This window comes from Anastrepha ludens, chromosome 2 (genome assembly GCF_028408465.1).
Source record: "Anastrepha ludens isolate Willacy chromosome 2, idAnaLude1.1, whole genome shotgun sequence".
Classification (NCBI taxonomy): domain Eukaryota; kingdom Metazoa; phylum Arthropoda; class Insecta; order Diptera; family Tephritidae; genus Anastrepha; species Anastrepha ludens.
The window spans coordinates 3,530,823-3,558,574 of NC_071498.1; the positions used below are offsets into that span (position 1 = coordinate 3,530,823).

General features: G+C 33.4%; 2 protein-coding genes and 1 long non-coding RNA gene across 9 annotated transcripts in view; 2 read left to right on the top strand and 1 right to left on the bottom strand.

The window, feature by feature from the left end:
• The window catches only part of LOC128862008 (histone-lysine N-methyltransferase, H3 lysine-79 specific), a 145,399-nt gene extending 127,889 nt beyond the window's left edge, over positions 1 to 17,510 (top strand). For all 6 annotated transcript variants that reach the window (XM_054100387.1, XM_054100398.1, XM_054100413.1 and 3 more), the window contains one exon: positions 48 to 17,510. In XM_054100387.1, the coding sequence (XP_053956362.1) occupies positions 48 to 1,480 (1,433 nt within the window). In that variant the 3' untranslated portion in view covers positions 1,481 to 17,510. The remainder of the gene's footprint in view (positions 1 to 47) is intronic.
• On the bottom strand, positions 3,655 to 27,752 carry LOC128862088 (uncharacterized). 2 transcript variants are annotated; one of them, XR_008454424.1, is made up of 3 exons: positions 26,607 to 27,752; positions 3,852 to 4,190; positions 3,655 to 3,740 (listed from the first exon to the last, which is right to left on the bottom strand). It is a non-coding gene; the product is annotated as an uncharacterized LOC128862088 (long non-coding RNA). The 2 variants fall into 2 exon arrangements; XR_008454425.1 differs by lacking the exon at positions 26,607 to 27,752 and adding an exon at positions 22,985 to 23,353.
• Positions 18,598 to 21,807, top strand: LOC128862068 (uncharacterized). Its single transcript, XM_054100479.1, has 2 exons — positions 18,598 to 19,610; positions 20,506 to 21,807. The coding sequence occupies exon 2, from the start codon at positions 20,549 to 20,551 to the stop codon at positions 21,314 to 21,316; it is 768 nt and encodes a 255-aa protein (XP_053956454.1). The 5' UTR covers positions 18,598 to 19,610; positions 20,506 to 20,548; the 3' UTR covers positions 21,317 to 21,807.

The following is a 27,752-nucleotide window of genomic DNA, read 5'->3' on the forward strand; positions in this document are numbered from 1 at the left end:
TTTAACGAATTTCTTTTAACATTTCTTTACCGCTGTTGCTCATTTAGATGATGTCATTGCTGACGATGAAACCCATTGGCAACATCGCGTGAGTTCCGGTTTCGATCGTCTGGTCGCATTTGCTTCCACTGAATTAGATAAGACGCGTCGCTCGATAGACACCGACATAGTACCATCTTCGATTAGCTGCAATACCTCGCCGGATTCTGGTATAACGCACAGCAGCAGCAATTCGGATGCGGCACGCACCTTCCTCTCCACATCGTCCACCTCCTCCCAATTGGACATGCCCATTGGCAGTGGCAGCAGCAGTGCTGGCAGCACTAGCAGTTCAAGTGGCGGCAGTGTGAGCAGCGTCAGTGGCGCCAGCGCCAGCTCTGGCGGCAGTGGTGTCAATAGCTACATGCATGGTCATCTTCATCACCACCACCACCATCATTCTCTGCTGCTGCATCAACATAGTGGCGTCGGAGTTGGCGGAGGCAGTGGTAGTGGTAGCAGTCACGCTTCATCATCGGATCATCTCAGCGATAGTAGCATGAAGTCATCACACTCAGATGTCGCCTCTATGCCGCCCATAACGTTGCTGAAGACGAGCGCCTCATCGCCAGTCGATGCGAGCGCCATTGAAAGTCCACCACTCTCTGATATTGGACTACCGCGCACACCTAGCCCGAATGCGACAGTGCCGACACCACCTTTGGCCGCGGCTCTGGCTGCGGCGCACAGCGTCACCCCTACGCCCACACCCACACCGACACCGACACCAACACCACCAGCCGCAGGATCTGGTGGTGCAGCCAATGCTACTGCTGATCCCTATGGTAACAATACACTCAAAATACCATTAAAATATCAACGCAAATCGAAGTCCTCATCGGAGAAACATTACAAGAAGAAATTCTGTGAACGCAATTGGGAATACGATTGCGATGATTTGTTGATGCCGTATGCGAATAATAGTAATGATGCTACCAATACGGCGAATGCAACGGGTGAGTCAACAATCGCCGACGCGGCAGGCAAGGCAACAAGCTCAATATCGAATGGTCCGACGTCATTTAACAAAACCAGTGGCGGTGAATCGAGAAAATCTGCGACGAGCGTCGAAAAGTCACCAAAATATCAGCAGCAGCAACAACAGCAGCATGCCGTAGAGTCCAACGTTAAATCCGCTGATACGCTGAGTCATAATCATAACAACAACAACGCTTCAGCGAATGCGTCGTCAACAACGCATAATCTGTCGAATCACCACCATCATCACAAGTCGTCGAAATTCCGGCCGAAGGGCAAGGATTGGGATTGGTCCATGGATAGCAGCAATAGCAGCAGCGCGTTAAGCATCAGCAACAACAGCAAAGGTGGCGGAGGAAGCGGAGTAGGAGGAGGTAACAGCAATGGCAAGAAATGCAAATCGGACGTAAGTGCTGCGCCGTCAGCGACCATAGCCACGCCTACTACAACCAACGTTAGTTAAGTCGAAAGTGTTGCATGAGTTTAGTTTCTTTTTTATAGCATATTTACATTTTTTCTGGCGACACACCTTCAAGTGAGTACCCCGCCTACTACCCTCCTCGCCTAGTAGCCACTTGGCAACAACAATTGGCAAAACTGTAACGTAATATCAACATTAACTAATATTTATTTGTAATTTAAGCGTGAAATGGTTGAATTGTGTAATAATTTCGTTATGTTTTCGCTAAAATCTATCGCGTTGTTTTTAATTAACTTTAAGTTTAAAATTTATCACAGTTACTATACTAATTTTTTTAGTTTAGTTGAAGACTTATTTTATATATTAATATTTTTTTAATTATGAAATTTGAAAAAAAAAATGTTTATTTCGTGACAGAAAGTGGAAAGTTGGCCTCGAAGTAGTTGAACATTTTTGGATAATGTAAATATTTCAAAATTTGTATTCAAAACCATTTTTTCTTTTAGAATTGGCTTGAGCTTTCAAACAGCTAATTTCCAATTTTTTAATGAGACGAAATGTGTTGAAAGAATTGTAAGAAGTTAGTGATCAGCTGTGTCAGAGAGTAGGCTCATATATCACAAAAAACAAAAAGGGAAGAAACTACTAACCTGCATACATAATTACCATTAGCTAGTTTTGCGTTCAGAATCCATCGCGGTCGTGGCACAATAAATGTTGGAAAGAGTTACATTTTCTGTTCGTAGTTCAAAGTGAATTTTAATCTCTGTGTATTCAAAACTGCAAGTGGTAGTGAACTGCATAAATGCTGAGGAAACTTTCACTAATTATTTACATTTTACAAATTTAATATCGGTTTTGTTACTACGCGGTAGAACAGCTGGCAATTTAATAGTCTTCACTCCCACAGGGCGTTGTCAAGCGCGTGACAAATGCAATTTACTCTCAAAATGGCTGTCAAAAGCCTGAGAAGAATCACTTAAAGTAACTATCAAATGCCTGAGAATCGAATAGTAGCGGTCGCCCCTCGACAGGCAATGGCAAACCTCCGAGTGTATTTTCGCCAGGAAAAAGCTCCTGATACAAAAATTTCCGTTTGGAGTCAGATTAGGACTCATGATGCTCGCCGCAAATAGGAGAACCCCCCCAGAACCCCCCTACAGACAGCTGATTTTAATTTATACCGTAAAAGTTGAAAGCAATAAAACCAGTCAAATCAAGTCTCTTCAATAAATTGTGCCAGAAGAACTTTCAGCTTTCTCATATTTTCCATTTAAGACATTTGAATGAAAGCAATAAGACAATCACTGTCCACTTGCAAGGACTCAATAGAATGACGCATAAAGCCTTAACCTTTGTGTAGGCCGAGCTGTTCCTTCAATTTTTTGTGTATTTCCCACCCCCCCTACAAAAGCATTAATTCCTTCACTTTTAGGTTTTGTGCTTGCTGCGAGAACCGAGTTCAGAACTTTTTCTTGCTATGCTACAGACATATACTCAGGAGGCACTGCTTATAATAATAGTTAACAGTAATGCTATTTCGTGTGAATCCTTGACACTAAATTTTAGATGTACTTTTTTGATGAACTTCCTTCTGCCACCTACTGCACTTACTCGTACTGTTAACACCTTTTCAAAGTATGTTTTAACTACCGATTGGAGCCTCGCAATTGCCTGCCATGAAGTTTTGAAGTTAGGTATTTTCAGTCCGAAATATTGCAGAAATTTCGCCATTCACCAGAGGCACAATAGGCTTTGTAATCTATTATTAATATATCTACAATATGCCCTGCCTTGTAGCTCCTTATAAACTCCACTGCACTGTATCCAAGCACTGAAAAGGCGTTGTACTGAATACATTTCTGACTTAACGTACATTTGTCCGAAAGGTTAATGCTTTACTCTACTATAAAATTTAAATCAATCAAAATATTTAGTAAACATTTTTTTTTTATATTGATTAAAAATAATATGTCGTAGGCATCGAGTGGCGGTGCTGATGTGGCCCCTAAACGTTCGAAGTGAAGGACATGAGGTCTCCCGCGTCTGCCAATCCCTTGGGGATTTAATCCAGTTCAGGTCTTGTGATGTCGCTCTGGGGTTTATGCAGTGTATGGCCGATCCACTTCTATTTGCGACGCCGTATTTCGAGGAGTATGGGTATTTGTTTGGTAATAGCCCATAGGTCAGGTCAATATTACTTATGGTTTTAGGTTAGAATATCCGCAGGGTTTTGCGTCGGCAACGATTACGTAGTAACTGCTCTCTTTCGCAGCTGAGAACGCAAACAACACATCAACTTCTAAAAAAAGTATTGAAATGAAAATATTCTTCTTTATTATTGTTTTATATTTTATTTCATAATACAAATCATATTATATATATTTAAATAAATTAAAAATTTTGTAAATACCATGTAATTGTGCGAATTTCGTTTGTGCGCGAATTATTTCTTTCTCTTTTCTTCAATGCGGGCTGAAACGGAATATATGATAGATATGTATGTTTTCCTTTAACTCCTAGTGGAGTCCAGGCTGTCCAACGATTCGTTAGCAACTTAGATTCGAATAAGTAGATTGCTAGCCCGCTTATCCTAGCTTGGTGTTAGATGAAAACTATCTACACCTCAAGCAGGTCTTGCTCGTTTTGGTGCGCAAGTGGTATTTTATTTCCCCAACTACTCTGCATACATAGTTGCCGAGCGTTCCCATATCCCACCGATGGGAGACAGGCAACCTCACACGGCAAGTTTCTTCAGTTTTGTATGCAAGTAAATAAAAAAATAAAAATAAATTTTTTTTGTTTAATTTTATAATATATATATGTTTGTAACTTTATTATATTTTTTTGTTTTTTAATAATATATTTAAACATAAATTTAGTTCATTTGATACCTTACTATGCGCTACAGCTCGTTAGAAAATCTTTCTCAAGTTTTGCAAAAATAAGTTCTTTTCTTTCTTTCAAAAAACAAGCAGCAATTTTTAATTTCCAATTTGTCAATTGGAATATGAAAATTACACAAACGACACGCCGTTCACTTCGTACATGGTAAGGTAACTGAACGACTTTGTTTTCCAAATATTTTATACTTTTGCTATGAGCGCAAATTGGAAATTTCTGGTATACAAGAAACAAAAAAAAAATGAAAACATTTAATATTTTTTATTGTCATTTGCAACGGCGGAACCTATTCAGCTGGCATGAGACAGCACTTCAATGGTTAATTTCAATTATTTTAGTCTGTTGTTGATATTAAAAAATTTTTATTATGACAATTTTGTTTCGTTTTCTTTATAATTTTACTTTTTGTTAAACATTAAAAACAATTGTTTAGTATTGTCACCCAGTTTTTTGCACAGTTAAAAGTTTAAGTATGTAACGGTTAGTTGCCAATTTAATTTTAAATTTATTGTTTGATTCACTTAGACGTTTATCTTTAAAAAAAATCTGGTATAAAAAAAAATGTCATATATAACTAAATTAAGTTCAAATGCTATAACTTCGCTGCTGTACTGATTTATTTGAAATTGTGCGTATATAAAAATAAATAATATTTTATAATTAGCGAAAATTTGAGGTTAAACCTGAAACTGTTAAATAAAAATTGAATAAAACGGAAATGAAGGAAATTGAAACGAAGCTATTGCAGTAACAAGATGTGTAACGAAAAAATTTTAACACAAAAAATTTTTTTTCCTTAAATTAAGTTAACATAATATTTTGTCGCAACGCTGCTAAGCAAAAGAAAAGCAAAAACCTCTTATCTAATTTTAGATTTTAATAAACAAAATTTTAGCATGAATTTGAGAAACGAAGTGAAGAGAAAATTTATTATAAAAAATATACAAAAACGGTTGAGCAACACAAGCAATGCAACGGCAAATTGACAAATTTAATGGTTAACGGTTTAAGCAAAAAACAACAATAATAAATCAATAACCAGGCGGGACTAAATAACGCAAAAAAGTAAGGGGAATAGGAAATAAAGAAATAAGCAAAAAAATCTGCAAAAATTGTAATACGAAAATTAAAAAAGTAGGGAAGAAAGTATGCAATTTAGCTAAAAAAATATTTACTAATTAAATATTTATAATTAAATAATGTAAATGCTATCGGAAAAATAAATAAACATTTAATGAATAAAAAAACATTAATTTAATAAATAATTTAATGCAATTACATATTTATGAAATATTGAAAAAATAATAAAAATATTATATTACAAAAAATACTTTAGATTAAGTGCAACCAGCAAACAATTCACGTTCAGGAAAAAATGTAATAGTTGATTAATTTAAATTGCAGTATCAAATGACAGTTTATACAAGAACAACAGCAAAATGTATAACAAATTTAAATATAAAATTATTACACCGTATGTAACAGTTGTTTCGAACAATGCAATGTATGTATGTATATGTGAATAAAAACAGTAACAACAACAAATAATGATGGCATTTAATTAATTTAATTGATAAGTAAAAAGCGTACAGAATATAATGAATAAATAAAGCAAACAATAAAAGAAAAGAAAAGAAAACAGAAATGAAATTAAGTAAATATACGTAAAAAGTAAAAGCTTGAATATTTGAATGGGAAAAGAAAGTTAAAATGAACGAAATGAGTTTCCCAAAAAGTGTTAAGCGAAAAGCAACATAATTTAATGGATATCTAAAACCATAAGTGACAGGGTCTAGCGCTGCCTTATGAAGAGAAGCGCATTTGGCTTGACGATGTAAAAAGTGTGACTGCAGTCAAAAATGAACAGGTAAAACAGAGCTCAGAATTTTTAATTGCAAAAAGGGCGATGCATATGTTCGGGTTGCGAATATGGAATTTCAGGAAAATAACTTACGTATATTTGTTTTTTTTTTTTTGTTTTTACTAATCAAACACACAACCATAAGTTGTTTGAGCTCAATTTAAAAACCTTAAAATTAACATTAAAAATACAGTTGCTTAGGGGAAAAGATTTGACAAGGGGAAATAGTGGCCTGTAAAAAGTGGAAGTAGGAGAAGAAAAACAAGAAATCATTAGAAGTACTTATAGGTGTACTTGCATATTCAGCTCTACCATAGAATTCGTCGTAGGAAACCTGCGAATACGAAAAAATTGTAATCGTGGGTTCTTTGTGAACTCGAAAAAAGTGCTGCCAAACTCAAATGTCACATTTTGATATTTCTACAACAGCTGGTTCAATGTAAACAAGAAAATTTAGCAAATAATCTTTAGGTTTTTCATCAAATCAGCTGAATTTCCAAATTAAAATGTACTCGATGACATGTGCGATTATGTTAATGGAGGAGGAAAGTGAGAGACGCGAACGAACGTTCAGAATTGAGCGAAAATATTGAGAGATGCAAGCAACCAACCCTCTCTAAAGCAGTCAGTCTGATGACTTCTTCTTCCATTTCATTGAAATAGGGCTGCTTATTTCGGCCACCGCCAATTGCTGCTTGCTCTCCCTTGTTTTCGGACAACTTTCCTTTTAAGAGAACAGATACCTGTAAACGGCCATGTTTTACCTGATTCTCATTAAAAGTATTTAAAATGAAGAAGTCAATATATTTTTTTCAAAACTGGCATACAGTTTATTTATACATTAAAATAATAATTTTTTTTTTATTTTAATCATTTAAAATTACGGATGTACACTCAATTCTTCCAGGAAGGTCGCAGTGGGGCTTCTCAATCGGCGGGCATTGTAGCATCGGCGTTAATAAATGAAAAAAAGTCGCGGAATAAAACGCTTTAATTAAAATTAATTTTGGGGCGAATTTTCCTACTATTTTTGCTTCGAAAAAATTATTTTTTCGAAAAATTTTCGGAAACTTGTAAATTCACATAGAAAGTAATATCATAAAAAAGATGTGCGCAAAATTTCAGGGAAATCGGTCAATAACTTTTCGATTTATCGTGTACGCCATTTCGAAAAATATAGTTTTGAGAAAAACGCGTCTAAAGTTTGAATACGTAACTATACCTCTCCCAGCGCTCGAACGCAAAGAATAGAGTCGTCACGGTTGACGATATATAATATAAGAAATACTTAAATTTCGTTCTAGAAAATTTTTGACATATTCTTAAAGGATTATTTTAACATTTTATGAAAAAAAAATTATTTTTTTTCGAAATTTTACAGGTATCTGTCCCCTTAAGCCTTCCAATCTAACCACACCTGAACTAAAAATATGTTGTGCCATCGGATAAAGTATACATCCTTCCTTCGCCACATTTTGCCAAAACTCGATTACCTTTGCGCATTTTGAGAAAGCCTGAGTAATTCCTGGTTTTTCTACTGTTTTAGCTGGTTTCTGCTGTATTATTAATGCTGGCGTGTTCTTACAACTTTACACCCGGAGAAGTCACATAAAAGTACATATACTTAAAAATTTCTTTTTATTTATAGCTTAGTTAATATTGGTAATATAATACAGTTTCTTTATTTTTTTTTGCTTTTAAATCCTCTTTTTATTAGTCGTTCTAATTTTGGCCCTTTAGCCAAAGGTCGTCGTAGAAAAATTTGACAAAATTCTCAGATTTGACATTCCGAATGTATTCAGTGAATACTACTTTAGGAATTTCGAATGTACCGTTCTGAGCTATTCGAATTTTATGATTACAATTTCTTAGTTTCTACAAAAGCAGTCTACGATGAATTGCCTGATAATGCTGATAGGGCAAAATAATGTATGATTTCATTTTTAAAGCGTAATGTACTTCAAATAATTTTCATCTTTTGTGGTAGAGCGTTCCAAAGACGAACGAAGATAATTTATATATACATATAAAGGGTGATTTTTTAAGAGCTATAGAAAAGTTTTTCAGAAAAAAAACGTAAAATTCAGAAAAAGGCATGAAACTTTAAAATTTATTTGAATCGTTAGTACAGTCCATATAATTTAATGTTTGAAAATTATTTCATGCAAATGTTGACCGCGACTGCGCTTCAAATGGTCCATCCGCTTAGTCCAATTTTGGCATACTCTTTCCAATGTTTCGGCCGGTATCTCACATATAAATACTTTAATGTTGTCTTCCAATGCGTTAATTGAAGCAGGCTTGTCTGAATAAACATGAACTTTAACATAGTCCCACAAAAAATAATCTAAAGGCGTTATATCGCACGATCTGGGTGGCCGATTGACAGGTCCCGAACGTGAAATAAAATGTTCACCGAGCTCGCCTCTCAACATGTCCATTGTTACGCGTGCTGTGTGGCATGTGTCACCGTCTTGCTGAAACCACATGTCATGCAAGTCAAGATCTTGTATTTTTTGCAAAAAAAAGTTGGATATCATTTCACTGTAGCGCTCACCGTTCAGCATTCACAGTTACGTTACGATTCGCAGCATCTTTGAAGAAGTACGGTCCAATGATACATCTAGCCCATAAACCGTACCAAACTGTGACCTTTTCTGGATACATTGGTAGCTCTTGCAACTCTTCTGACTGATCTTCACTCCTAAATCGACAATTCTGCTTATTTACGTACCCATTGATCCAAAAATGAGCTTCGTCGCTCAAGACAATTTCCCCCATTCACCAAAAAATGTGCGTTGCGGTGGGTCGTTCGGCTTCAATTCTTGCACCAGCTGTATTTTGAAAGGCTTCATACCTAAATCCTTTCGCAAAATTTTCCACGTTGTTGAGTAACGGAGGCCCAATTGATGCGAACGGCGACGAATCGATAATTGATGGTCATCATTAACACTGGCTGATACAGCTGCGATATTTTCTTCAGTTCGCACTCTACGTAAGCGTGTTGGTGGTTTGATGTCCAATAATGTAAATTTGGTTCTAAATTTAGTCACAATAGCTCGAATAGCCGCTTCAGTGGGTCGATTAAACTGAGCATAAAATAGAAGAAGCGCGCGATAAACTTTCTTAACAGAACACACATTTTTATAATAAAATTCAATGATTTGCAAGCGTTGTTCATTTTTAAGACGATTCATGGTTAAATTATAGACCAAACTGAAGATGTTTGACAGTGAAACAAAACACGAAACGTGTGTCAGCTGTTTAAACCAACTGTTTAAAAATGTAATAGCTAAAAAATCATCCGTTATAATTGGCGCGTACACCCTTTTTGGGTGTTTGGCCGAGCTCCTCCTCCTACTCTGTGACGTGCGTCTTAACGTTGTTCCACAAATGGAGGGACCTATAGGTCTTCATTTTGGTCTTTCACCGAGGTTCGAACCTACGTTCTTTCTGAATTCCGAATGGTAGTCACGCACCAATACATTCGGCAACGGCAGCAGCATCTGTGAAAAATTACATAATTTAAATGTCTACTATGAGCTCAGCACGTCTACAGGTAAAATCCGCCTAACGTCGAGATATCGATGTTGAATGTTGTTCAGTAACACTTTGCGTTACAGCGGCAATATTCTAAACAGAACTTCCAGTTTTCGGTCTGCCAGTCCTTTTTCTACGCTCGACATAACTTTGCAATTTTTCCACCAACCTTTGAATTGTCGACTCATTCGGACGATTATTTCCACCAAACAAATCATGAATATTGTGTTATGTTCTTCTTAATAATTTCATAATAAGTTTCAATAATTTTTACGCGTTGTTCTATTTTGGAAAATTGCACATCTGTCTTCTTGACAAGTGTCAAAAATAGCACAGAAAGGAGGTAGCGTCTAGGAATTTTCCACTACATTTTGAAAGTCCCTTTATTTATCCTTTTTTATTGCGTTACAAGAACAAATTCTTTTTGAGCATAGCAACGGGGCTGCTAATGTCGGATATATTCGTTTGAAGAATGTAGCCTCACAGCAAAAGCGCTCTTTAAAAACCGCTTAAAATCTTTTCCAAAAAACTTTTAAACCTTTTGCTTGCTTCAGAATTCGGAGAACCTGTAGCGTCATTAGTACTTTTCGTTGTTAGTTTTTGTATTTAATTTTTTATCCTTTCTCCTGTGACTGGTTTGAAAAACCTCTGCATAAGCGTAGGACTGATGGCAAATAAATTGCCATTTGTGCGTTGACGGCTTTCAGAAACGATGTGCAGAATGCAACATCAGACCTGGCTTAGCTGGCTCTCAGCGATTTTGAAGGAATCAGCTGATTGGCTGATGTAACCGCAGTCATGACAGTGGTTTTTGTACGAAAAAACTGAGATTGTGTTGGTGATATACGTAAAAAATTAACGTAGTATCCGCTCGTGTTATTTCGTTGTCGTCCGAACAACGTCTGATTGAACGAGTGTGTGAATACGTGTAAAATGAGGGGGCAGAATTCTGCTGCCGAATCACCTATGACGTGCCAGCCGAAGTTACTCTCACAATTTTGCCTCGGATAGCCAAACTTGGTATGTCTCAGATTTTTCTAAGTAGCTGAAATTCTGTTGGTTAATTAGGGCCCACAATCTCTTGTCGCGTCCAACTTGCACAACATCGCATTCGTAAAAGCTTCGGATTAATCATTAATCGAATGTTATAATTATTTGAAATGCGAAAACACTTTTGCAAATGCGAAACAGTTTTTTCCTTATATATATGTTCGACTTTTTGAATATCTTCGCGAGCTAGTTAATCGTCACCATCCTTTCTTTTCAAGCTCTTTCAAGTCATTCATTTAGCGCTCTTACGCTTAGACTTTCAACAACAATTGAAAAGTGAATAACTGTCTTTTTTCAATCCTGGCCACAATGTTCCTACCTAAATAGCTGGAAAATTAAGTTTAGGAATTTTTTTAGTTACTTTGTAAGAAGGGCACATGTGTCTGAGTCGTATAAGCGAATCACTTAGAGCTTAGTTACCTTCTTAAGGATCTAAGAGGTTTAAACAACTTAGTTAAGGAATGTAAATCAAATGCAGATATCACAATGGGCCTTAGGGCCACCGAGTGTCTTGCCTTAGACAAGCAACCTGCGAAACCTAACCTAGCCTAGAGCTCAGGTGAGATAATTTGAAGGATGCCTGGTCTACACAGTTTATCTTTATTTTACTAACTATTATTAAATTAACAAAATTAATAATTTTGCACGACTATACTATTTATACAATATGCTTTTGGCTACCACAAATGAAAAGGAAGAATTTACTCAGCATTTTTTTTTTTTGCTTTCGATGATTTCTAATGCGCAACTGGAAATAAACTCTAATTCAAATGAATTTAGATTTTTCTCGTTTTGTTGGTAAAAATGTATTCGAGAAATAAATTAATTAAGGAATTTGAAAGATTAGTTCAGTTAAATCAATTAACTTTAAAAGTGAATCCTCTAAAGCATTTTGGTGCATTAGAGGGGTAAATTTTGTTTTCAGTGCAACTTTGAGAATTCGCTCTTAAAGAGAAAAATTAAAAAAAAAAATAACTTGAACGCAAAACCAGTAACAATTTGCAAGTTTTACGAGCAGCTGATTAAATTATTGGCTGTAAAAGTCGCAAATATTAAATTTTTTCAGTTGAGCTACCTCGTGTTAAATAAAAACAAAGCAAATAAAATGCAAAATAACGAACTTAGCATCACATGATTTTATTTTGCTCACAATAATTTGTTCCATTTCTTTATCGCTGCTAGATGAAGAACATTCCATTAGCAATTGGATTGTAGTGGCTATCACGGCTTTCTTCCTATGTTCCTTGCTTTGATGAATTTTTTTTTTTGATTTTGCAAAAAGTGTGAAACATTAAATTATATGGTTTTTATACAAAAGAATTTACAAAAATTAAAAAAAAAATATAAATTTAAAAATTAATAAATAGTCAAAACTTTGCAAAATTCCGCTATTATCGTGAGCACCTCTGTATATATTATACTTGAAAATACTAAAAAAGTACTGCAAAAATTTTTTTTCGGCCAATACAACCTTCTATAACAATTTCTGTACCATTTTCTGTTTCTTCTTTCACTGTGTAATTGAACTGTTGCGCCTGAGAGTTTGTCCGAAACGGTTTATAGCGTTTGCAATAAGCAAAGATTTCTCAAGAGGCTTCACTTCTCCAAACCCAACTTACTCATTGTACCAAAACAATAACGTCAGCACTACCATCGTCACCAAGCCGTTTAACCTCTTCGCCGTCTACATCTGTTCCGCTCAGACTATTAGTGTTGAGTTTATGATCAACCAACCAGCTGATGAGTGGATTCTATTTGCCTCGCACCACAGTCATCCGTTTCGCTTAACTTGCTGGGGGATATTTACTTAAGGGGTCCCCGGTGGTCTAGAATTTCCAAAAAATCGATTTTTTTGAAATTATATTTCGAAAATATAGGCTTTTAAGAATATACTGTGAAATTTTTGGAAGGATACTCTCAGTATTTTCGATTCTACAGCCATTTTAGCAGGTAGAGTCGGACTCGTCTCGCGGTCACTCTCAAAACTTTAAACTCAATTATGTATGTCAAAACCACTTTTTTCGGTGTGGTGTTGTAAAAAAAAACTATTCAACCGAATCGTCTGAAATTTTAATACGTTGCTCATAACATCAATGGCTATCGCCCGTACTCGTACTAGAATCATATTATTATTTCAATTATTTCGAATTTTTTTATTAAAAAACTGAGAAAAGCAATTTTTTGAGTGTAAAAATTAAAGCCTCGCCATTATGTCAAATTTTTTTTGTCCTAGTAGGGCATAGCTGATTAATAATTCTTTTGGTTTTTAAGTTTCAGATAAATAGAAGAGCCAAAATGGACAACACCGTCTAGGTAAAAATTTTTCGGGAGGGTCAACTTCAGCGCCATTTTTAAAATTATTCAAATACAATTTTTTTTTTCATTTTTGTATATGTATGCATAAAAACAGATAAAAAGCCTAAACAATTTAAATATCGCTTTTTATTTTTCATTGTAAAAAAAAAATTCCTCAAAATACCATAAATTATCGAGCTCTAACCCACCCTATATTTTGCAGATTGTCACTGGCACGTTTTTTATTTCATTCAGTGAACTTTATACGTAGAGTACGAATCGTTGAAAATTTTAATATATCAAAGCGTACTAAATTAAATGTATAAGGCATAAGGCGTAAGGTTACTTTAAAGCTTATCATTAAAATTTCATAACATTGAGGTTCTACTGAGGAAGTAAATGAAGAGCGAAATTTTCAGAACACTTTGCTGAAATGAAGAAGTCATGAGCATATTTATCTATTATATTTGCCGCCAGTCAAGAAAGCAAAGCTTATTCAAATCGCAGCTAAGTGCACTTCCTGCACAAGTCTACAACTACAACGTTGAACAGTCGCTATTAGAAAGTTAGCAGGAACAAATTTTCAGTTTACAGTCTTTCAGCGAAATAGTAGTAACTTACTTAGCACATACACGACCAACATACTCGTACATACATATGTATGTGCAAACTCCAAACCATTGGCATTTACTTACATATGTATATGTATGTATATGATATTTAATTGAAAAACACAAGCGTTACAGTAACGGGAGTTTCGATAGAAATTTGTATTGGAAACCTTATAAAGTATTGGCATTCCTACTCAGGGTGAATAACAAACACACATAACATATACTTCGCGAATTATACAAGTAATTAACAAAACACAACAAAAAAAAAACAAATATTTTAAAATTAAAACTAATAAACGAAATGTTTCAAGTGTCAACTCACAAACCAATGAACCTTTTTTCCATGAAGCTAGTAATAAATTTTCCACAGACAAAATACATATAAATAAAAGCAAAAACAATAAAAAAGTAAATAAAATGAAAACAGCTGCTAATTGCTAACAAAGACAAAAAACAACTTAAAAAGACTCCCGAAACTCAAGCACGCCTACCTAAAACGATTACTTTTGAAGAAATAAAAAAAAAAAAAATGGTAAAGCAACAAAAAGCAAAAAACACAAAACCATGTAAACAAGAACACCAAATTATAATGCAGACAACATTTAAATTCTAACGGAAAGTTTGTAGTATTGTAATATTTCACATAGAAGTTTATAGGAAATTTAAAGAATTTTTCCACCTCAGCGAATTAAATGTATGAGAACAAATATTTAATGACACGAAATATATGAAAATACTGTTAATACATTAAACAAAGCCCATAGAGTGGCAGCAACAAAGGAAACTTTCCCAATTTCGATATCTTTTTTCTCCTTTTGTATGATAAATGTTTCCTAATGCTAAATAAAAAGAAGAACCAAAATTAAACATAAAGCATAATTCAGGAAAGCCAAAAACACAAAAGAAAAAAACAGTAAAAGGTATTGTATTAAAAAATAGTTTAACAAAAGGGATAAGAGAATTATAAAAATAGTATTGAAATTAAATATTACTAAAAACATACATCGTAGCGAAACTTAGCACCGAATGTAATGATTACATATGTACGTACTTATATAATAATAAAAAAAGGCAAGTGAGATACTCAAAAGATATGTATGTATTTCCCAACACTGTAACAGAAAATTGTTTTTTTAAAATGCCTAATGCATCATCATAGCTGCCGTCACAGCAATGGTATGTCCTGGCACTAAAAACTCCCCTTGTTTAATTAAAAATATTATAATAAAAATAAAAATAATAATAATAATAATAATAAAAATCATAACTATAAAAAGTAAAGTTAGAAAACTAATAATGATACAAAAAAATAATTATTATTATAAGAATCAAAATTAGAAAAATAACAATTATAAAAAAAAAATAATAATAATAGTGGAATAACTTTTTTATCTACTAAATAAAAACCATGATATTGAGTGATGGAAATCTCTACTTTAACTTTGGGCACTCCATTGCTTGTCTGTTTGTATACTGCAACTTTGCAACGCTATTTGCAAGAATTATAAATCTTCCGATAGTATTTGCATTGAGGCCCTCGTTTCATTTGAAATGGTGTTTTTGGGAATTTCTTTAAAAGTGTGTAAAACGGAAACGAAAAAAGATTTTTTATTTTTGTTTTGAGTATTTTATTTTTTGATCCACTTAAAAAAAAAATAAAAAAAATTTAAAAAGTTGTCAGCCTTCAAAAAATGGTCTGGCGACATGGATTCCGGGACTCACGGGTGTCTGAAATGAAAAAGACAAAAAGGTTTCTTGTTCAGTATGAATGCCGTTATCCAAAAAGTTCCTAAGTTTCAACGCTAAAAGAGCTAACATGGCCCTCACGTTAAACAAAAAGAGCATTCGCACTCTCACAGGCGCCCTCACGGGTCACTTCACCTGCAACAAACACTTACATAAATTAGGCATAACTAACACCAGCACCTGCAGATTTTGCTGCGAAGGTGAGGAGTCTATAGAACGTCTCATCATCGAATGTCCGGGGTTGACGCATAGAAGGAAAAGGTTTTTAAACAAGTTCATGCTTACAGATGAAGACTTTCAATCACTCCCTCAGAAGGAGCTGATACAATTCATAAGCATACTTAACAGTCAATAGACAGCATAGGGTGCACAATAGATCAATATGGTCGCCGTGCTAAAGGCCCATACCTTAACCCTTTACTACCATTAACCATTAACTATTATCGTGTGAACTACGATCTTTAAAAAAAATTAAATTTGACAAAATGGCCAACGTTCAAAGATGACCCTTTTTTACAATACAATTTTTCAAAACAATTTTTTTCTGAATGATCGTAGTTCGCACGATAAATACATCAATTCCACGTCATTTAAATTTTATTTCATCAAAATCCGTTCAGTAGAACCGGCTGTATCTATTATCTCGTAAAACATGGTTTCGAGAACCGTATAACCATCACTAACAAACTAAATTTCGCGTTCTTTCTTGAATTCGAACAACTGGTTTTGTAAAGATTTCAAACCCTAAATTTGAGCACATTATGTACCTGGCAACCATTTTTGCAGTTTTTCTTCCACAAACTAAACTATTTACATTTTTGTGTATAAATATCAATTTACTATACCTATGCTTTGTTTTGCTTGAAAACTAAGTTTGAAGTTTTGCGGTAGGGGTTGTATCACTAAAATGGCTATATCTCCGGAAATATTCGGAATTTCGAAAAATCGTTTGGGGACGATATTTTCGAATATTCAGTCTACATAAATAAGCAAAAACAAAAAATTGAAATTTTTTTTCAAACGAGGCTAGAGCCTTGAACACTTTAGCTGCAGACCAAAATCGAGGTCTATCCGCCATCATTAATTGATGTATTACTGTAAATACATATTTGGTTAATACTTGAGATAAATGGTGGGCATTCAGCAATAATTTTAATAAAAAAAAATCACTATTAAAAAAATAGTCTGGAATAAACAAAAAACCAATGATGAAAATCTAGCTCCACAATTTCAGTTTGAAATGGCGGAATTATGTTGTTTTATGAAGTATTGTAGTACTTGAGGCTACCGCGAGTGTCGCAGTGAGACAATAATACGCCTCTTCTGTTCGCCATTTCCCCCCTCGCTATCTCTATGCTCGATAGAGAGTTATCGAGCAAGATTCGCTGCTAGCGAATATTGTTATACTTCATAAAACTGGTATAACTCGTTGATTTACAAACAATGCAATTTTAGGCAGCTCTATTCCAGCGCTGCCAAGATATGTTTATTTGTACCAGTTGCTTCATCTATTCGCCACTTAAAGTAGGTATGCATGGTCAAAGTTCCGTTCATTTCTCTGCTATATGTGGCAACGGAAAATTATTTTTCCAACTTGCAGTTTGTGTACCTTTGGGAGTAAAAGAGGTAGACGGCGGGTTAAGAGAAGTGAAATGCAATGCAACAAACGTTAGTTATCAATTTTCTCAGAATTTACACCACTTATTAATTTGCGCACAAGTGGAGAAAAAAGACATTCTATTTTGGATCGCTCATTATTTCGAAATTAATAATAAAATTTAGCAGAGAGAGTAAACATTTAAAGAAAGGAAGGAAATAAATAAACCAAATGAAGTACACGCATAACAAATAAACAAATAATATAACCTAAAAAGCAATTCAAAAAAATTCTAAAAATTTAATAGCACTGTGTTGCATAACGCCACAAGCATAATATAACATAACAAAACATAATAAATTAAAATGAAGAAGCAAACACAAATCTGAGTAAAAATAAAAAAAAAAGTTAGACAACATAACATAACATAACAAACAAACAAATAAAATAACATAATATAAAATGCGTGACATAATATAACATAGCATAGCATAACGAACAAACTAATGAAATAACTTAAAACCAATTCAAAAAAATGTAAAAGATGACATAACACAGTGTAGCATAACACGATAAGGCATAACTTAATAACATAATAAATTAAAATGAAGAAGCAAACACAAACCAGAAAAAATAATATAGCATAATATAACGAAAGAGAATTAACATAATATAACATAGCATAACATAACATAGCATAACATACAAAAATAATTAGCTAAAAATTATTTCAAAAACATAACACGACAAGACATAATATAACAAAATAAATTAGAATGAAGAAACAAACAGAAATCAGAAAAAACAAAAACATAATATAACGCAACAGAATTATCGTAATATCTAAGTACATATATATAATTGGCGTTTACACTCTTTTTGGGTGTTTGGCCGGTTTCCTTTTCCTATTGTTGCACAAATCGAAGGAGCAACAGTTTTAAGCTGACTCCGAACGGATATTTTTTTATAAGGAGTTTTTTTCTGGCGGAAGTGTACTTGGAGGTTTGCCATTGTCTGCCGAGGGACGACCGTAATTGAAAAAACTTTTTATATCATTTGATGTTTCATGGACGGAGATTCGAACCTACGCACTTGGTAGTCATACACCAAATTTTTCGACTACGGCGACCGAAGCGTGACATCACTTACCACAATATAAATGAAATAAAATAAAGCAAAATCAAATAAAATGAGAAGAATACATGAATAAAATAAAATAATAATAAAATAAAAAATTAATAAAAATTAAATATAAAAAAACATTATTAAATTAAATTAAACAAAATAAAATAATATAAAAAAAATTTTTTTAAAATTATAATTAAAAGATATAAAATAATATAATATAAAATATTAATACAAATTAAATGAAATATATAAAAATCTTAATAAAAATTAAAAAAATATAATTAAATGATATAAAATAATATAAAATAAAAAGTTAACAACAATTAGATAAAATAAAAAAAAATGTTCATAAAAAAATGTATGAAATAAAATTTAAAAAAATGTTAAACATTTTATATATATTATAAAAAAATTAATGAAACGTATTAAAAATATAAAATTAAATAAGATAATATTAAATGTAATGAAATAAAAAATATGAAATAAAAGAAATAAATAAAAATAAAACAAACTAAATTAAATTAGTTACAATAAAATAAGATAACACAAATTATAAATTAAAATAAGATAAAAGTAACATAAAACAAACGAAAATTTAAAATACAATAATATAACTGTAAAATAAATATAAAATTCAATAAAACAATATAATATGAAGTAAAAATACGTAATAAAAAAAATTAATATTTAATATAAAAGAAATCTGTATAATAAGTAAATAGTGAGAATTTACATAGCATATATACATATAAATTATGTAACGAATTAATTCAGGCAGTGCAAAGATATTAAATTTACTAAACGATTAACAAATAGTTGAACCATAATAACTAAAATAGATTAAGTGGGAAACCCTAACTCGAATAGACCAATAAGCAAACCACACACGGGCAGCCAATTGAAGAGCATATTTATTTGGAAAAAAGTTATAAAATATGTATAAGAAAAATGAGAAATAACGCAACTAAAATTGGGAGACCAACTATTTTAGTGTCTGCCGAACATCAAATGGGAATCGAAAGGTGTTCAATAAATTGAAGGTGTGTGAATACGTAGTAATAAATTTGAATTTTAAGGAAAGTAAAATATTTTAAATCCTTGGCGTGCTGTATAATCGTGGTAATGAACACATAAGTAGGTGAGTGCATACACCTGCATACAAATATTTCGATGTGTGTGTGTTGAAATCTCAGCTGTCTTTTCTTCGCACACGACTTTTACTTTTCTTTTCTTCTTCGACTTTTATACTAAATGTGACACGATAATTTAGAATAGAACAAATTCTCTTCACCAAAACCACGGAAAGTGCGCTTTAGTTTTTATAAGAAAAAGTTAATACGACTACTTGTGCACAATTTATATAATAAACGAAGTGTACATAGATGTAAAGAAAAAAAAACAAAAAAACAAAAAATGACAAAATGCATTAATTTATATGTAAGTATACAGGTATGTATATATGAATGCACATACATAATTTGTTTTGTTTCTTTATTTTCCAACCACACACAGTCTTTTGCATGTTTGTGAAAAACTTTGTGCACGTTACTGTACTTTTTCATTGTGCTAAATAGTTCAATTGCAGTCTTTAGAATATAAAATGAAAACTAAAAACAAAATTACATGTAAAAAAGTTTAAAATAAATAACAAAAACGCAAAAAAAAATACTTGCCAAATACACACAAGCGAACTCGTAATAAATACACATAAACACACACACACACATACTCAATAAGTATATTTATAGTACGATTAATTAAATTTATAGAATGCATTCATAAACACATATACATACATAGCATATACTTACATACATACGATATACATACTGGTTTTTATTATGATAATTATTACAATTATTATTATTAAAAGGAAGCAAAAACAAAATATTACAATTCGATTTAAGTAATTGGAATTTGCAATGTTCGAATGCAAGTTAGGTAACAGCAACAAAGAAATTACGGTAAATGACAATTTGATTAAATTAACTTTGTAAAAATATACAATACATAATGCATACATAAACATATATATATTATATATATATAGATATAATTGCATATATTATACATACATGCTATACATACCTAAATATTAATATATTATATAAAAAAAATAAAAGAATAAATGCAAAATATTATAATAAACAAATATTATACATACTTACATTTACGGCAATTATTTTAATGGTTCAAAAATAAGAAATAAATTATATGAATTATTAATTATGAAAACAATAAACAAATGAAAAAAAACATACAAAACCATTATACAAAAGAAAAATTAACAACAAAAAATTAATTTCTGTTTCATTTGGGTTTTTGTGACCAGTGAAGGCTGTGAAGGTGGTGAAAACGGGAAGTTGGAAGTAATAATGAAAATAAAGTCAAATAAAATAATGAACCCCCTCAGCGACATACTTAAGAAAACGGGCTATGGATATGCATTAAAATACTTGTTTGCAATGCGTTTAATTTCGTATAGTTTCGGCATAGTAAAATGGTCAACAACTGAACTGAAGAACTTGGAACGCATGATGCGGACAATAATGAATAAACATAAATGGCATCATCCTAAAAGCTCTGTGTTGAGATTTGCACTGTCTAGGAAAGAAGGAAGTAGAGATTTAATTGACGTTGGAGCACTGCACGACAAGCTGATCCTGAAACTGGGAAATTACTTCTATGGAAACGCCGGAAACTCTGCACTTCACCATGCAGTCAGCGCAGCTGATGACAAATTTACACCTCTCAGAATGATGCACGTGTTTAACAGCAGGAACACTACAACAAAAATGGACATTGAACAATGGTCACGAATGTCCATACATGGCGTTTATTACAACGAATTGAAAAGCCCGCATGTCGACGCGAAACTGTCGCAATTATGGCTAATCAATAAAGGAATTTTTGGGGAAACAGAAAGTGCGATATTTGCTATGCAAGATGGAGTACCCACGCGAAATTATGTAAAGTACGTCATCAGTGAGCCCAATGCTCCGGAAGACATATGTCGTAGATGTGGCGGCCATGGCGAAACTCTAAACCATGTTCTAGCTGGATGTACCCTACTAACAAACACTTTCTACCCTAAACGGCACAACGATGTTGCAAAAATTATACACCTACGACTTGCTATTTGAGCGATTTTGTACGAGAGAAGACACCCTATTACAGATATGTTCCAGAACCAGAACCTCTATTATGATGAGAACAATCCTTTCGAATACCACAAGAACTCATAATAGACCTGACATATTTGTGGTAAATAAATTGGCATCGTTGCGTTTGTCATAGAGATTGGCGTCCCATTGATCAAAAATACTCCGAGTTGGGGATTGACATCAAGCGGCGGTGGAAACTTAGAAAGGTCTTTATATTGCTACTATACTGATCATATCGGCCCACGGACTCGTTCAAGTAAATCTGAAGGAAAACCTCAAGAAGCTCAAATTGGAGAAGCACCTCATCTATGGCCTTCAAAAAGCGGCTTTGCTGAATTCTTGCCACATCATAAGAGATTTCCTTCAGTAAATTAAGTACGATAGTATAAGAACTTATTAAAACAGTGTAAACATTTGACTGCCGTCAAGTTGTGTAAGTACCTCCCAAAGAACGGGATGTTTGAACAAAAACATAAATAAAACATAAAATAAAATATATATAAAAAAAATTTGTATTTATTGTATTTTATATGTGAACCAAAGGCAATATTGGAAAGTTCAAATTTTAAACTGTACTGGGACAGATTTATATCCTCGGATCAAACAGTAGCTGCGAACAAATCTGACATCATCTTGTTCGGCAAGGCAAATAAAAAAATCGAAGTGTTTGATATAGCGGTGGCTCTTAATCGCAACATCCAAAGCACATACTCCACTAAAATATCAAAATATGCAGCTTTGGCCATAGAATTAAAACGAATGTATAAAGCGAGCGAAGTGAATATAATTCCAATAATTATATCTTCCACTGGATTAGTGCCTAAGCATCTAATAAAAAACTTGAAGAAGTATGACTGCCAACGAAGTCATTTTAGAAGACATGCAGAAGTCGACCATACGAACACATGTGCAATAGTTCGAAGATTTTTAAATATTTAAGGGAGAAAACCGGTTTAGGAGGCCGAAATTTTTGGTGTAATTCGTGAATTTTTTGAGCAAGGAAGGAATAATCAGAAGTTGTTTAAACTTGGAGGGTATTTTACTCATATTTATAAGTGCACTTTCAAATTTTTTCAAGCCATTTCCGCAAATTTTATTTTTCGTTAACAACATGTTTCCTAAGAATATGAACCTAACTTTGATAAAATAATATTGAAAATTGCGCCTTTTTGAGACGCTTGAACACAATGTCATTTTTTCATACCATATTTTTTCATCTATTTTGCTTAAAAAAGTCGTTTCGAGAAAAACGCCGTTCTAACTACCGTGCGCTACGGTGCCGAACCGACGGGCGGTCACTTAAGTTGTCATAGAATCAGAAATAATCCGAATTTCGCTTTAAAATTTTTACCACATATTCTTGAGTAGTTATACTAACAATTTATGCAATAAAAAAAGTGGATTTTTTGATAAGTCTATACTGGTTTCCCCCCCTTAAGCAATAGCAGCCGCATGGGCGTAGAACTTGGACTACGCTCCACCAGAAAATTTTATCCGGAATGTGTAATCTCCGGCAATAGCCGAGGTGGATTAAACTCAAATAAAATAAAGAGTAATAATAATAAAGTAAAATAAAAAATAATAATAATAAAATAAAATGAAAAGTAATACAAATTAAATAAAATAAAAATAAAAACTGTAGCTTACGGCAGTGCTAACTTTTATGAGATGACATCACATTCTGTTTCACAATTGCAACAACAATGCCAAAGTTACGTGTTCTGCCGGTAAAATGTTGAAAATCAGATGGTCATCCGCTAGCGCAGTGTATAATTTTTCACTGCGGAGTAGAAATGTAAATTTTTATTTAATAAATTCAACTTTGCCGATTATTATTTTTTATTTATTGTTTTTGGCGCAAAATTAAGTCCAAATGAAACGAAGTCCTTGGTACATATTTCCATGTTCTCAAACAACACGTTCGGCGTGAAGTAGTTTCCAAGGATGATAGATTACCAGGATTGGCCTGCAGCTATGGTGAAAAGCGAAATTGAATGAGTAACACGTCACCAGGTACTCGGCCACCGAGTTCTGCGCGCTCATTATACTTGTAGTTACACACTCATTATTCAGACGGCAACTCCAGCCAATCAGCTGACTCCTTCAAATTCGCTGAGAGTCGGTGAACGGTGCGATCTTGGACAACGCTCTAAAATATTTTCACCATGACCAATAGCGACTTCGCTTTCATATTTCATCACCAGTGTTCGGACTTCTACCACTAAAGTGGTAGATATACCACTTTTTTCCGAAAATTTGAATTTCTACCACTTTTACCACGCAAGCTTAAAAATCTACCACTTTTTTCAACTTTTGAAGAAGTCAATCTTTTTCACACACTATTTTCCAAAATATTATTATATGTTATGAATTACAATATTATATTAGAACCTTTATTCTACTAAAAAAAGAAACAGGGCTGACAGCACTTTAATATATCGTCAAATACTTTGCGCAATGAATGATTTTGGCAACAGTGACGTTTGACACATAATTTTGCGTCACTCATTTAATATTGTTGCGTTTTCGTATTTGTTGAAGATGGAGAAATTCCTAAAAAGGTAAACTTTTTTAATATTGAGATTTGTGTACAGAAATATAAAATACAAACTTCTTTAGAAAATATACTGCAGAAAACGTGCCTGCAACGACTGAGTCGTCAAATAATAATGAGCCGACAAAAAAGAAATCTAAGTAATATACAATCAAAAATACAAGCAGGAATGGGAAGATGGTCGGGAATGGTTAGAAAATGCAGACTTTAAAGCATTCTGTAAATATTGCAAAACGTTTCTTGCAAATGATGTAACATTATTAGACCGGCATGCTAATACTAAAAAGCATATGAATGCAGTGAATGTTAATGAAATAAAAAACGATCTACTTAAGTATTATTTATGCCTATGTGACGAATTATTAAAAAGGTTTGACTTTAAAAGCGAAAGATTAAAATTACTTGAATATTTTAACCCTTTTAAAATTCAAAAAGGCGATATGCCAACTATTTTACCCTTGTTTAAGGAATTTCCATTTCTTGGATTTCCGGAAGAAATATTAAACAATGAATGGAGATCTTTCATTGTTTTCAGCAAAGACAAAACTAAAGATATATTAGAAAAGGATATCTTTCGAGGATAGAAAGCTTTAAGCAAGGAGGAAAATATTTATAGTGAGTTTATGTTTAGCAATTTAAGTAAGTACATGTGCAATTTGGCAGTTTTGCCACATAGTAGCGCGGCAGCCGAACGTTTGTTTTCAATCGTGAAAATTATAAAAACCGAAAAAAGAAATGTGTGATGGTCAAGAAATATATATTCCTTCCAGAAACTTAATACGTTTTCGCAATAGCTTCAAGCATATAGATGGAAATTTTGTTCCAAAAGCATAAGTTTTTTATATTTATGTGGTTATAATAGCTTTAAAAAACTGAAGTACAAATTTTTTTTACGAAATCTTATGTGAAATATTATATTTATGTTTGTTATTAACACGTTGGCTGCCAAAGCCTTTTTAGAATTTTGATCGTTCAGTAGCAGTGTCATTTAACAATTTTGGTCACCTGAGGCCAACAACTTATTTATGTTCTTTTTTGTTTCTTAGTGCCTAAAAATAAGTTTTGACTACTCGCGACTTTATTTTGGTCGCTAATTTTGCAGTTATAATGGTTTTTTTGTGTCGCACATTTTCGTGCGACATGGCCTGGGAGATCATAAAACATGTTGTGGGGGCACGTCGCACGAAAATGTGCGACAGTAATTTTTTGTAGTTTTCGAGTTGTATTTGATATTTTTAGTTTATTTTACTTAGTTTTCTACCAGGAAGCGAAGGCAACGAGCTTTTGAAAAACCTCTTGCTGTTATTGATTACAACAAAGCCAAATTAGGTGTTGATATATCCGATCAAATGACCGCCTACGCCACCACTCTCAGAAGAGGTGTTAAGTGGTACCGCAAAGTGGCTTTTGAACTGTTACTAGGAGCGTCTGTCGTAAATGCTTTTATAATATATAAAAAGGCTACAAACAAACAAATTTCAATAACTAAGTTCCGGCAGGAGACTTCAAATGTTTTGTTGGACTTCATGTCTCCAGAACCCATAACAAAAGGAAAACATTTTATAGAAAATCGAAAGGACGACAACGGAAAAACAATAAGGCGTGCTTGTGTATTGTGTTATGTTAACAGCTAGAAAGAGCTTGAAAAGGACCACCACCTACTGCCCAATAAACCGCAACTATGTGTAGAATATTTTCCTAAATATTCCCACCAGAAAAATTAATTTTTGCACTGATCTCCATTAAAAAATTGAATTTTTAATTATAAGTTTATTGTTTTTCTACTGATTTCCATTTGAATTTACATACATATATATTTTTATATTTGTTTTGTTCATGAATGAATTAGTTTTTAAAAGAATTAATAAAAAGACAAATTTTAATTTACAACTCTTTTATTATCCAAAAAAATACAATTAAAAATACACAACGGCCATGGGGAAATACACCAAAATGTTCACCACAGGTCAGAGAATCCAAATTCTATGTAAAATTCCATATTAAAATGTACAAAAATGTGTGACGTGGCCTCAGGGTAACATTTACGTGTCGCACGAAAATGTGCGACGTGGCCTCAGGGTAACATTTAGGTGTCGCACGAAAATGTGCGACGTGGCCTCAGGGTAACATTTAGGTGTCGCACGAAAACGTGCGACGTGGCAGCCAACGTGTTAAATAAATAAAGCATATTTAAGTTTTACCTTAAATCTACCACTTTTTTCATAAATCTACCACTATTTTTTTTTAATTCTACCACTAAACGAAAAAAAAAAGTCCGAACATTGTTCATCACTTGAACCGTCGTCTCTGGATGGGTAGCGTAACATTTGTCCTTAATTGTGTATAAATATTATTACTAATTAATTTAGTACAATTATTAAATCAGAATAAAAATGAAAATAAAAATGTACATATTTAATATATGTATAATTATATGAATGAAGTCAAATCGCAGCTTCTAGGCGGCCAAATAATATCGTCGTTTTGGCTGATTATTCGATGTTCAAAGACTGTGCGCCGAAATCGACGGATGCAAGAAATACCTGCGTTCTTAGTGGTGGGGTGCAGGGAAAAATAGTGTTGGCTGTGCATGAAAATCCGGACCATCTGTATTCTATTATCCTTAATCCTGCGCAATAAAAATCTTGTAACACGGCGCCTTCTTGCTGATTTTCAAAAAAACGTCCAAGAGTGCCACTCGATCAAAATACTCACTGTGAATGCATCGGCTTCTCAATGACGACGTTAAGAAATCCCGCACTCCAAATACAATTCAATTGGTGCCGAGGGTAAAGGAGCTTCATCAGAGCAGATTTTTTGGGAAAAATGTTCATCTTCAACCAAACTTTGTAAATGTCTAACCATAAACTTAATTTTTTAAACATTATGGATCTTATTTTAGCTGTGAAAGTCAAAAACATTGATAGTTTGAATTCCAACTATTAAGACCCACAATACTCGTTATTCATTTAAATTTATTGCATCGCCCTCAAAGTAGGTGGGTTTCGAAATAATGCACTTGTGCTAAAAAGCCAATCTAATATTAAAGCATTTTTCGCACTCTTTTCTGAACCACATTAACCTAACCTAACTTTGTTTAAAAGTCCTCGCTTTTTGGGCACTCTATCTCTCTCAAAGTTCTTTGACACACTTCATCTAGAATTAAGTCACGGCAAAGTTATTCTTATTTTTCGCGTAATCTTTATTCTATCACTCTTGAGCCCGGGGATTGCTCGAGGGTATTTGTTGAGTTCTTACTCAGAAATTCGTTCACAAAGATAACCTTGTGAGTCTGCCCGTTACCAAGTCAGTTATTCGCTCCAAAAGCCAGTTGAAAATGTGTGTATGCTCATTCGGTATAGACGTGTTTTCATCGAGCTCCGTGCCTTTTTACTTCTTATTATGTAATATATATTACATTGTTTAAAAAATTCATAATCTAAATAATAAACAAATGTTATAGAGACAGTGACTCCTTTATTGAAATACAAAGCATAATTTGCATATTAGCTGTAAAATGCCGTGTGTTTGTGGGCAGAGAGTTGATCGCAACAAAGTTAATGCCAAAGTTCAATGCGCTAAGTGCGGCGAATTTTTCCATTTAGGTTGTGTTGGGATTTTGCAAAGCGATTTAGAATTTTTACTTAGCACTAACAACAAATATTTGTGCAAGGACTGTCAGGCTACTCGTCGGGCGTCTATTCGCTCTCCTCCCCTATGCCCTTCCCCAAGTGAGTGCATAACAAATAAAACGAAAAGTGCGTGTTTATCTAATACACAAAATCAAGATGTGAATATCACAAATCAACAACCGTTGCCGACTAAACAGTCTAATCAAAATATAATCGACAATAACCAGCA

Bases quoted from the DNA above. Each gene is read 5' to 3' on its own strand.
- LOC128862068 (XM_054100479.1), top strand. From the start codon at position 20,549: ATGAAAATAAAGTCAAATAAAATAATGAACCCCCTCAGCGACATACTT.